Here is a 12,443-nt window from a genome sequence, read left to right as displayed (position 1 = left end):
TTTTATTCATATCTGTGTCATGTCATTTGCCATCAATGGTTTGGGCTATCACTGTGGGTGCCTAGTATTCCAAATTCAATATGATTGGTTCCAATAAGGTTTTAAGAACACTTCAAACGTAGGAGATCTGGGATCTAGTGGCTTCTCTAGGCAATTCGCAACCTCTGCCTCTCCAAGTCAGTTTCCCCTCTATGAAAAAAAAAGGTCTTGGAAAAGACTGGTGATGAGGATAAAACCAACCCTAAAACTCCATGATTCCGCTTTTCCTGTCTTCAGAATCTAAAAAGATGGGCTATGAAATAAAACCAAGCACAACCTGGTCCAAATCAATGAAATGTTTGCAAACGAGGCTAAAGCTCGAAAAGGGCGAAGACAGCAGAAACCGCCCAATGACAGTAAGTGACCAACGGCCAATCTCGTGCAGCTCTACAAACTGAGAAGCCAACCAACTTCGCTGCTAGGAAATTTTTAGCCGTTGGGCACAGTGACTTTCTGCCCAGACAGAAGTCTTTGTTTTTACTTCCTCCCGGCGTCGCTGCGGGAGAACACCGTTCCCCCGGGCAGCCCGCGAGCGCCGGGGAGGCGAGTGTGAAACACGCACCGGCGCCCCCCTCCCCGCGCGCTCCTCCTTCCCACAGAAAAATGCGTTTCCAGGCAACGGCGGTGCGCGGCGTCACTTCCTGCCATTTAAACTCAGGTCCCCACCCCTCGCGGCCCCTTCTCCTCGCTTCCAGCCCCCCACCCCGCCCCTCGGCCGTGGGCTTCATTCCCGCTTCCCCCGGCTTGGGAAGGGGGCGGAGGCCCGGCACGCCGAGCGGCCGCGACCCCCGCGAGCGCGGCGCACCTGCGGTTTGCGGCGGCCCGGGACCCTCGGTGCCGCTCTCGCGGGCGCGGGGAGCGAGCGCGGCGGAGCGGAGCCGGCAGGTGGCCGCGCGCGGGGCCCGACCCCCGCGGCGCCCGGACGCTATGGCTGCGGCGGAGCCCGCGAGCTCGGGCCAGCAGGCGCCGCAAGGGCAGGGGCAGGGCCAGCGGCCGCAGCCTCAGCCTCCCCAGGCGCAGCCTCCGCAGCCGCCGCCGCCGCCGCCGCTCGGGGGCTCCGGGGGCGGCAGCAGCAGGCACGAGAAGAGCCTGGGGCTGCTCACCACCAAGTTCGTGTCGCTGCTGCAGGAGGCCAAAGACGGCGTCCTGGATCTCAAAGCGGTGAGCTCGGGAGGCGGGGATGGGGGCGGACTTCGGACCCCGCGGCCCCCGGAAAAGCCCAGCCCCTCGCCGCGTGGGTCGGGCGGCGCGGTCGGGACGCGCTCCGCGGGGCTGGGCGCTGCGCGAACTGGGGCCATGTGGCCTGCGCCCGGCCCTGCACGCCCGGAGAGGGGGAGGGACGAGGGACCAGGATGGCCCCGGTCCGCCGGGTAACCAATGGGGCCCGGCGCCTCGCGGGGCTGTCGACAAAGAGCCCAGGCCGGGCCCTCGAGCACGCCCGCGTGGCTTCCGTCTCCGCGCGCGGGCCCCCGGGGCCCCCGGGTGTCTTTGCCGCTCCGCGTCCACCTGTGGCAGAGGCTCACCGGGTACCGGACGTTTTGGCTGGAGACACCTTGGGGGTTGATTTTTCAGTTGCGAATTGGTGCTTTTAATAGGCAATTTTAGTTGGGACTATGTTCCTGTTGTTAAAAAAAAAAAAGAAAGAAAGAAAGAAAAAAGGAACTCGGTGTACCATCTCTTCTGGGTGAAAGAAAAAAATGAAAACTTTTCCACTCCCCTCCCCGATATAATTATAGTAATAAAAACTCTTCCGTGTACGCTTCTTTTCATCAATCTGCTGACTAGGAGATGTTTGATTTGTGACTTACTTTGGCGTCTGTTACAGATTTCTAAAAGTGAGATGTGCCATCATACGAAAAGGAGAGGTTTTAAAAGTTTCACTCAAAGAAGTGGAAGCGCTCATTAAACTCTCCTGTTTGCATGAGAACAAACGCTTCCGTCATTTACTGCAGTTCAGATTTTTTTAAACAGCAACAAGCATCAAAAGCTGCTCAGTCATACAGAATGACTTAACCGTTCCTTCCAGGCAAAATTTGGAAGGATTCCACAAGCTCTGAGGAAGAGAGGAATGTGGGTACTTGAATTAAAATTCAACCAGTGCACCAAGTTTAAGTAAGAACCAAAGCTTTGAAAGCAAACAAAAAATATTGAGCCGGTAATGACTGCAGATCCGCTCTCTAACCCCCCTACATCTGACCTTAGCTTAGAGGCGTGGTTCCAGCACCCAGGGGAGTGCCTGGACCACCGTACCCGGTTTGAGGGTGTGTCACTATAGCCTTAAGGCTCTGCATAAAGCAATGGCAGCAGCATCTGAGCAGAACGTGTCCTCCAGTACCTCATGAGTGTAAGGACCAAGACTTGCAGAGGCCAACTCCTCTTCTGCTAGGAGCCCTCCAGTGTAGCCCAGCGGGGAGCATGTCTTTGAATGACCTCTCCTTTCCCTGGGTGATAGTAGGTATTCAGTAAGTGGCTGTTGAATTGAATTATCCTAATTGTTTTACTATTTACAAATGAGGCATACTGTACATATTTTGCATTTTGGGGAAATAGTTTCCATTATCTTCTTTTTGAAATGTTATTCATAGAACTTTCCCCCACCTTTGGAAATTCCCTGTTGTCTTTTTTGCCCTACATCCTCTTCTTCCTTTTCCCTCCCTAAAAATGATTCATGGCATATATAGTACTTAAATTGTAGTGAATTGAAATGGATTCTGTTTGAAGAATTTCACATGAAGTCATCAGAGAAAGGCAGAGATGTTACAAAATGTAGGTTGCAAACTGCTGTTCAAAATCCAGAAATTCAGCTATAGCCTGTGACTTCAGTATAAGAAATCAGGGAAGGCTGGGGTTTTCCAGATAAAACTGAACTCTGAGAGCTGAACTTCGAGGGCTTCTTCTTCAACTTGCCTCAGAATATGATGGAACTTTCCTGTTTCATCTATAGCCACATATTAATAATTGCTCTACAGAAGTCACAGAGGCAGTGAGTAAGATGTAGAGCTTGATGTTTCATAACATTATTTCATGCATTTCTAGAACTCTCCTAAAAGTTCAGAGGTTTCTGCAATAACATGTCTCATTATATTAATGACTTTATACTCTTAGAAAATAGTTTGAGTATTGTTCTTTTTCATCTATATATGAAAAACCATACCTTTTGTTTATTTACATATATTTTTCATTTATTTTTATATATACATGTAACTTATATGTAAAAATCTTACATTGAAATCTGTCCAGTGAGGTTTCTTTTTGTATAGCATAGTAAAAGATCATTAAGACATTTTTGATAATACATGTAGAAGATGGCCTAATACTGACAATTATAAATTTTCTACAATTTGAAATTACAAAGGCATATTTTTTTTTTCTTACAGTCTCACTTTGGAGAGGTGTATTTTAGCATAACTTTTTGATACTGTTAAGTTATACACTTGACGTTTTTAAAGAAACAGTTAAGCATTTTGTGAATATCACAAATATAAAAAATTATATCAGTCTTCTCAAAATATCCAGATATCCTGCCTATCCATAAAATATCCCAAGACCCCATAGATGCTATTTCTTTTCTAACTTAGAATATATACTGCTGGAGAATAAGAACATAATGCTGTATCTTAATGATACATTTCTTCTTATATTAATAATATAACTAATTGGAAACATAATGAAGCATATCAATTTTAATAAGGTTGTGCTGCTATAATTTAACAATTGGGAAGGAATAGAAACACATTGCAAGTGATTTAAGAGGATTCTGTTCATTATCTCCCAGTTTTACCCCTACCATGTAGTCTCATTTATAATAGTGTAGTTATTATTTCTTTAGTGAGATGAGAAGTTCTATCACAATCCTTTCAAGCTATGTGGTTTGCCAATTTATGCTATTAATAGCTAACATTTATTGAGAGCTTAGTATATGTGAGGCATTTTACATATATTAACTAATTTTATCCTCTTAACAACAGTGGACATTTGGGCCCAATAGCCCATTTCACAGCTGAGGAAACTGCTAGGTTAAGTAGGCCAAGATAGGTTAAGTAAGTAACTTGCCCAAGGTCATACAGTAGAAAGTAAAAACTAAGATTTGAAAATGGACCATTTGTTATTTTTCTGTATGCACTCTGCCTTTCAGTATGCCTAAAAAACAAACTTAGGTTTTCATTTGTGTGAGGGCATAGATGCTATCTTATAAAGGAAAATCATGACTATTCTTCCTCCTCTACCCATGGTAGAAGAGAAAGAGGTAGTGAGCTCCTGCATTGGAAATGAGGGTATTGATCACAAATTCCATGTTATTACACAAATTAAAGTAGGATTCCTAGTTTAATTTTAAATTCCAGCTAAGAATTTGAAGAACTCTTCAGATAGTCATGACTGTCTATATGTTGTTTTGAAAATTCCTCTTAAATACAATTTATAACTGAGTTTATATATTTTATTTGCCATTTTGGTGCCACCTTGAAACTTTTTAAAGCTGAATCAAGATTGTTTATCTCTTTTACTATAACTTTTTAAGTTACAAATTACCTGAATGATACCTGAGTTAATGTGATAAAGTATTTATGGTATTTCTTATCTGGCAAGTCCGATTAATGCACCTCCTAGACTATATAAATAATTTAACCTAAGGCCTTCGTTTCTAACACCAGGTGAAAATTGTGGGGTAGAATTAGCTTAAAGAGAGATATATTGGTAGGACAGCCAGAACTTTCATGCATGCTTAAAAATGCTCAAGACGCTTCCACTCATGGGTATATATACCCAAAGAATTAAAAGGAGGTCTCAAGAAGGTATTTGTACACCCATGTTCATTGTATCATTATTCATAATAGCCAAAAGGTGGAAGCAGTCTGTGTCCCTCAGTGGATGAAAGGGTAAATAAGATGTGGTGTGTAATATATATACAATGGAAGATTATTTAGCCCTAGAAAGGAAGGAAAATTTGACATGTGCTGCAACATAGATGAACTTTGAGGACGCTATGCTAGGTGAAGTAAGCCAGTCACAAAAAGATAAATACTGTATGGTTACACTTACATGAGGTATGCAGAGTAGTCAAATTCATAGAGACAGAAAGTAGAAGGGTGGTTGCCAGAGGCTGAGGGGAAGAGAAAATGGAATTTGTTGTTCAGTGGGTGTTACAGGCTGAAATGTGTCCACCCAAAATTCATCTGTTGAAGTCTTAACTCCCAATACCTCAGAATATGACTGTATTTATATAGGGCCTTTAAAAATATGATTAAGTTAAACTGAAGCCATGAAAGTGGGCCTTAATCCAATCTGACTGGTGTCTTTATAAGAAGGGGAAAATTTGGACATACAAACAGATACCAGGGATGTTCCCACACAGAGGAAAGACTATGTGAGGACACGGCAAGAAGATGACCATCTGTTAGTCAAGGAGAGGGGCTTCGGAAGAAACCAAACGGACCAATACCTTATCTTGGACTTGTAGCCTCCAGAATTGTGAGAAACTAAATATCTGTTGTTTAAGCCACCCAGTTTGTGCCATTTTGTTTCGACAGCCCTAGCAAAATTTTATTATGTGTATTTTACCACAACTTTATATATGTATATACCAGCAATGAGATAGCACTCTATGCCTCTTAGAATGGTGAAAATTCAAAGGACTGACAGCACCAGAAACTGACAAGGATGTGAAGCAACAGGAACTCTCATTCATTGATGGTGGGGATGCAAAAGATATAGCCACTTTGGAATACAATTTGGAAGTTCCTTACAAAACTAAATATACTCTACTGTACGATCCAGTAGTTGTACTTCTTGGTATTTACTCAGAGGAGTTGAAAACTTAAGACCACACAAAAACCTGCACATGATAATCATAGGAGCTTAATTCATAATTGCTAAAACTTGGAACCAAGATGTTCTTCAGTAGGTAAATGGATAAACTGTGGAACATCCAATGAGATATTATTCAGTGCTAAAAGGAAAAAAGCTACCAAGCTATGAAAAGACATGGAGGAAACTTAAATGTATATTACTAAGTGGAAAAAGTTTTGGCATGATTTGAAAAAACAACTTTATTAGAGAAAAGAAACAAACAAAGGAAGTCAGCTGTCTTATTTTTCCAGTTCTGGATAAGATAAATTAACTTAATGCTTAAGACACTAGTTCTTAGTTTTTCGTCTTGATTCTGCCACTTCTTATCAGTGAAAAAAGCCATGAAATATGTGAATGGGGTGCCTATCAATGTGGTTACACATATATTTGTCTGGGTGTATATACTGTATTATGCCATTTCTTTAATATAAGTATTGGTATTGTAAAAAATATTTCTTATATATTTTTTATTTATGTACTTTTTAAACTGATAAAATTGTATTTACTATGTACAATATGATTCGAAGTATATATGCATTGTGGGAATGACTAAATCTAGTTAATTAACATATGCATTACTTCACATAGTTATGATTTTTATGGTGAGAACACTTCACATCCAGCATTTTTCTTAGCATTTTCAACAATACATGATTAACTATGGTTACCACATTGTACAATAGATTTCTTCTTTCTTCAATCCAAGTTCTTCCTCCTATCTAACTGAAATTTTGTATTCTTTAATCAACATCTGCCCAGCCACCCCGACCGTTACACCAAGTGTTACAGCGGGTGGTTCCGAGGACAAACCTAGCGGCACACGGAGAGTCAGAGAATTAAAGTTTATTCATCGGCAGGCTCAGAGGGGGTCTCACCACCAAATTTTGATTTTTCCCACTTTTATTAAGTTGGGGTGGTCTGAGGGGTGGGGTCTCAGGTGGCTAATATCCGCCAGGTAATAGGTTAGTTGATGTGTCAGGTAATAGGTTAATATTATGTTGATACACCAGGTAATAGGGTAATTGATGTACTAGGTAATAGATTTAGTGTTCTGTTAATGTGCCAGGTAATAAGTTTAGTGTTATGCTGATGTGCCAGATAATAGATTAATTGATAGGCCAGGTAATAGGTTAGTATTTTGTTGATATGGGTCTTCCGTGGGGGGTGGGGGTCTCAGATGGCTGTTTTGTCAAGTAATAGATGGGGGTTTTCCTTATCATTCCCCCCTTTGATGCCCTTATACATCTATTATAGGGCATCATTTTCCAGTGGGCGATAGCCTGTTTTCCAGGTTAGGGTTGTTTTTATGCATTTTATAACCACATTCAGTATGCAGGGGCCTGTAATGGTGCCAGTCCAGTATTTTTTCCCCCACTGTGGCACACCTGAGTGTGACTATAACATGTCTTTGGCATGTAGGTGTGGACTGTGAAAACTCCCGTGGTCCAGAAGTCTCGAGTAATCCCATTAGTGAGGGAATTTAAGTCCTAGTATAAGAAGTCTCAGGGCAGGGTTTCTCTGTCATGGTTGTTAGGGTGAGTGTCCCAACCAGGAGCCGGGAAGGGACTGAGGCAGGAGTAAATATTTATAATGAGCCAAAATAACACAGTTAGTTTAGAGATGCCCTCTGCAATCCAGTCTAATCTCCCGGAGCCAGTGAGAAGAGTCTAATTTTTAGTAAAGGTAACTACAACCCCAATGAGGGCCAGGGCCAGTGGTCCCATTTATTCCTGTTCAGTCCTGGCTGTGGCTGTCCTCGTTGGGAGATGGTTAAGCTGGATCTCTGGTGGGTTCTGCTGGTCCTGATGTGTAGTTCAGAGATCAGTTTTGTTGTCTGGTTTAGTTTTTTTTACCCGGGAGTGATGGATCCACGGAGTGATACCTGCAACTTTAACAGCAGTGGGAATAACTAGTGTCACTAGTTTCACAGCACTGGGGACGCTTCCAGGTGGGCGCTAGGGGTATTCTTTTCCAGTCCTTTATTCAGACTAGATCCCCAGGTTGGTGGGGGTGGACAGGGAGACCCAGGGCAATAGGGTTTTTTTTTTTTTAGGCCAGTGTGGTGGATACGGCGCATCATTTTGGCTAAGGCTTGGAGGCGTGTGTTTATATTTAATTTTCCTAGTTGTCTGATGTCTCCCCTTAATTGTTTGATGAGTGGGGGAGGTCTACCGAACAGGATTTTACAGGGTGAATATCCTGTGGGTCCCGGTGTGCGCCTGACTCTGAACAGGGCTAGGCTTAGCATGTCTATCCAGGGTAATTGTGTTTCCTGACGTAGCTTCATTAGAGTGGTCTTGAGGGTCCGGTTTATGTGTTTTATTTTTTCTGAGTTCTGTGGCCTGTAGGCTGTACGTAGTTTTTATTTGATTTTTAGTGTCTTGGTGAGGGTTTGTATGACCTCTGCAGTGAAGCTTGGTCTGTTGTCACTGTCAAAGGAGAGTGGTAGACTATACCTGGGGATGATTTTTCTTGAAACTGTCGTTTTTCTAGCCTCTTTGGTCTGGGTAGGGACTGCCTTGACCCCGCCTGAGAAGATGTATATTACTACCAGCAGGTATTTATAGCCCTGACATGGTTTTACTTCTGTGAAATTAACTTCCACATCCTCAAACGGTTCCGGTGTACTGAATTCCTGGGGTGGGTCTCGGCCTGACCGCTGCATTGTTTTTAGCGCAGGTCTGGCAGCAGGTCTGGCAGCGGGCGCTGAGTGCTGCCACGATGGATGGCAGTTTGGCGATGTAGTGGTACTGGGTGAGTAGCTGCCTGAGGGCTGTTTTTTTTTTAAGTGAGTCAGGTTGTGATGTCGGAGACAATGGAGTATGTTAATTTATTGGGGATAAAGATGTTATGGTTTTGTAGGTGTCACCACCCCTCTGCCTCCTTTTTGGCCTTCTCCAGCTCTGTCTACTGGTTTTTTTGGGGGGTACATTTTGGTTCTTTGGGCTACTTGGGTGTCAGCAAGATTTGGCATTGGGTGGGAGTGTTGTCCTCTGAACATTTTTGGGTGGCTGTGTTTTTGGCTGTTTGGTCTGCCAGGCGATTGCCGGTGGCACTTGGATCTGTGTCCTTTTGGTGTCCTCCACAGTGGATGACTGCAATTTCTTTTGGCTCCCAAACTGCCTCCAGCAGTTGGAGGATTTTATTCCTATTTTTGATTTTTTTTCTACCTGCAGTCAGTAGTCCCCTCTGCCTGTGTATCGTCCCGTGGATATGTATTGTGGCAAAGACATATTTAGAGTTTGTTTATATGGTTTTTTTTGCCCCCGGCATGCGTGAGGGCTTGGATGAGGACCCATAGCTCCGGCCTTTGTGTCGACCACCCTTGGGGCAAAGGATGACATGATGACCTCATCGACTGTGGTGACTGTGAAGCCTGCCAGTTGTTTTTCATTTTGGATAAAACTATTGCCATCCGTGTCGAGTTTTAAGTCCGGTATTGGTAGAGGACTATTTTTTAGATCTGGCCGGCTGGCACAGACCTCCTCTACCGCCTCGGTGTAATCAGGTGTAATCATGGTCCGGGGGCCCTGGTTCCCTGGGTAGGAGGGTAGCGGGATTCAGGGTCCACACAGTCCCCAGGGTGACCCGCGGATTTTTGCATAGCAGTCCTTGGTGTTGTGTTAACCATTTGGTTGACAGCCACTGGTGTCTTGAAGTGTTTATTAGAGATATGACTGTATGAGGGCCTCGCACACGGAGGTGTTGTCCCAGTGTGAGTTAGTCGGCTTCCTTGACTAGCGGGACGGTGGCCGCCAGTGTGCAGAGAGGCAGGGTGGCCTTCCTGCTGCTACCGGATTTAATTGTTTTGACAAGTCCTAGCTGCGTCCCTGGAGGGAACTTAGGCGCGTCTTGGCGAAGGTGTGCCCGTGTAAACCCCGGGCTGGTCACTCCCTTTAGGGGAGTGAATCCCCGTTACGCCAGACGCCGCCGCCATCGCAGGTGTGGACCCACTCGGGTTCCGTAGCCGCAGCCGTGGAACCACAGTCCTCACTCGCTCCTCACTCCCTCGCTCAGACAGGCAGAGGTTACACATTCCCGCCCTGGGAATTCCCTGCACTCAGGAGGTGATCAAGCTCCTCTTCTATGTAATTTTTCTTACTGTTTATTATTTTTTAATAAATAAGTGCAAGTTAAGATCTGCTTTTTTAGATCATTTTATATACTCTATATAAAACCTGTAGACCAGTGGTACTTAAATTGCTTACTCAACTCCGTGCAGTTATATAAGTTGGGAACTTTTAGCTGTGTACCCAATTTATTTAAAGTCTTTTGAAATTATATAAGACCATTTGAAAATGTTTTGCTACAAATTTATTTCAGGCATATATAATTAAGGCCAAATTTCACCTCGATTATTCATTAGCTTTCTGAGTCTTGTTTCCTGTATAAGGTGAACACTTACTTTACAAAGCTTCTGTGAGCATTAAATTAGATAACATCTGTGTAAGATCCTATTACACAATTATACAATTGCTGGCTTATAAAAGGTTCCTCTTAATTGAAATCAAACATCCTATATCTTTAACAGCGTTTGAAATTAGGTAATAATCAGTCCCAACCTTATCATGGAATAGATCAACATAAAATACCATGTGGCACAGTTGGAAGTGAGTTCGTTCAGTTTTTTTAAGTTCTTATTAAAATATTTTAAAGGCAATCTTGTGCATCACTTGGGGTCTTTCCATCTTATTTTCAGGTAGAACTAATTGGTTTTATGTAAGTGTTTCTGTTGCACATTTTTGATTTTTGGATTCTGGTTCTCACTGTCATGTTAATTTCTGAAGCTCAGTAGCTATTAATAAAACATTGGGTGCAGGTATTGACTGTTGTGGTCCTGAAAGAGAGTAAATTACCTTCTTTGAGAACTTGAAAGACTGGATGTTTCCTATAGTTACTGTTTTGATGTTAGCCTTTTTGAATGCAACACCATGCTCCATCAGAAGAACATCCCTAAGCAAATGAGCCACAACTAATCCTAACACAAATAAAGCTACCACTCTCTCCCTATCCAGAGTTAACACTGGGTCTTTCTAGTGGACTCCTTTGTTTAAGTGAAGGGGTGTGGCTTCATGGTCCTTAAAGCCCTTTTTAGCACTTACTATCTCTCTCAGCTATCCTGGTTTATTTGTCTTCTTCACCTCTTAAAAACATCATAAGCTTTAATTTTGTTCCACCTATAGACATTGCTTTGTTCACCGTTGGTGAGATACCATATTTTTAGAAAATCATTTAGTGTTTGGAAGGGAGATCTATTTCTTTCCGAGTGATATTTTTATTTGTTTATTTTTCCTATAAACTGAGTTGGTGTGATAAAATGAGATGCTTCCTTTATGGTCAAACCCTGTTAGGGTAAATGCAGCCTTTTAAAGTAGATTTGCTGCATGCATGTGTGCATTTATTCAACAGCTGCAGTGCAAGCATGGGGTGAGGATGGTGACTCACTTTGCTTTCCTCCTACCTCTTGTCTATACCCGGGCAGTTCTCCAGGGCTGGAGAAAAATGCACAATGATGCTGGTAAGTCTCACTTTAAATTCATGACCACTAACTTCAAAAGGGCCAGTGGTGCTGTCCAGCATTCCTTTTAGGCTACGTACTCTCTTGCTTTCTTATATGAGTATTTCACATTTTCTCCTCTCCATCATTAATTGTCCCCTCCCTAACCCCACTCGCATCCCCACCCCAGTGCTGATGAGAAAATAAAAAGCACGAGAAGGAAATGTCTAACCTCTCTCCTGACCTTATCTAGTAATGTACCTATATCTGCACCCAGGTACTCTGCTAACTTCAGTTATTAATATGCCCTGTTATTAAGGCCAGTCCTCAGCTCATCTGATTCGCATCCCCCCTTGCCTACCATCTCTTTTAGCAATTGTCCCATTTCTCTTCCCCATTGTAAATGATCCTTCTGCTTTTACCACATCATTCCTATCCGCATACTCACATATTAAATAGCTCCTGTCTTAAAAGAAAAAGAGAAAGGAATGAAAACACTTCCTGGAGACTTCACAATTCCCTACAGATACTGCTCCATTTCTCTGTGCCCCTTTGCAGGAGAACTTTTCAAGAGTTGTCCACTCTAGCTTTCCTTCTACTCTTTCTTGAAATTTCTCCATTAAGGCTTTTGGCCCCACCACTCTACCAAAACAGCTCCGATCAAGGTCACCAGTGGTCTTTCCAAAAACAAATCACTGATAAGTTCTCGGTGACTTGCCCTGACAGCAGTACTTGACGTGGTCACTCTTTCTTACACTCTCTTCCCTTGGATTCCAAGACCCCACTCTTCCTGCTTCTCTGACCTCAGTGGCAGGTTCATCCTCCTTTCCCAGACCTTAAACTGCCCTAGAGTCAGTCTTTGATGAACCCCTTCTTTTTCTATGCTCACCTCCTGTATGAATCTAGCGTATTTCATGTTTTTGCCTAAAATGTCTGCTCACTGATGACTGCCAGATTTCTCTATCCAGCTTACACCTGTCCCCTAAGCCACAAACTCATGTTTAGTGGTCTCCTTGGTTTTTCCCCTTGGATGTCAGAATGTCCAAGATAAGTCCTTGAT

At 43.3% G+C, this 12,443-nt stretch overlaps 1 protein-coding gene across 2 annotated transcripts in view; it reads left to right on the top strand.

Moving 5' to 3' along the window:
* Window positions 1-615: 615 nt before the first annotated feature.
* Window positions 616-12,443, top strand: part of E2F5 (E2F transcription factor 5) — a 25,426-nt gene continuing 13,598 nt past the window's right edge. The window contains exon 1 of one of the 2 annotated variants that reach the window (XM_045560593.1): window positions 616-1,200. In XM_045560593.1, coding sequence (XP_045416549.1) covers window positions 643-1,200 — 558 coding nt within the window. In that variant the 5' untranslated portion in view covers window positions 616-642. The remainder of the gene's footprint in view (window positions 1,201-12,443) is intronic. The other variant, XM_045560592.1, reaches the window with a different exon arrangement.

Source organism: Lemur catta, chromosome 9 (assembly GCF_020740605.2).
Source record: "Lemur catta isolate mLemCat1 chromosome 9, mLemCat1.pri, whole genome shotgun sequence".
In the NCBI taxonomy this organism is placed as follows: Eukaryota; Metazoa; Chordata; class Mammalia; order Primates; family Lemuridae; genus Lemur; species Lemur catta.
Note: the sequence above shows the minus strand (reverse complement) of the source record. Positions and strands in the feature narration are given on the sequence as shown.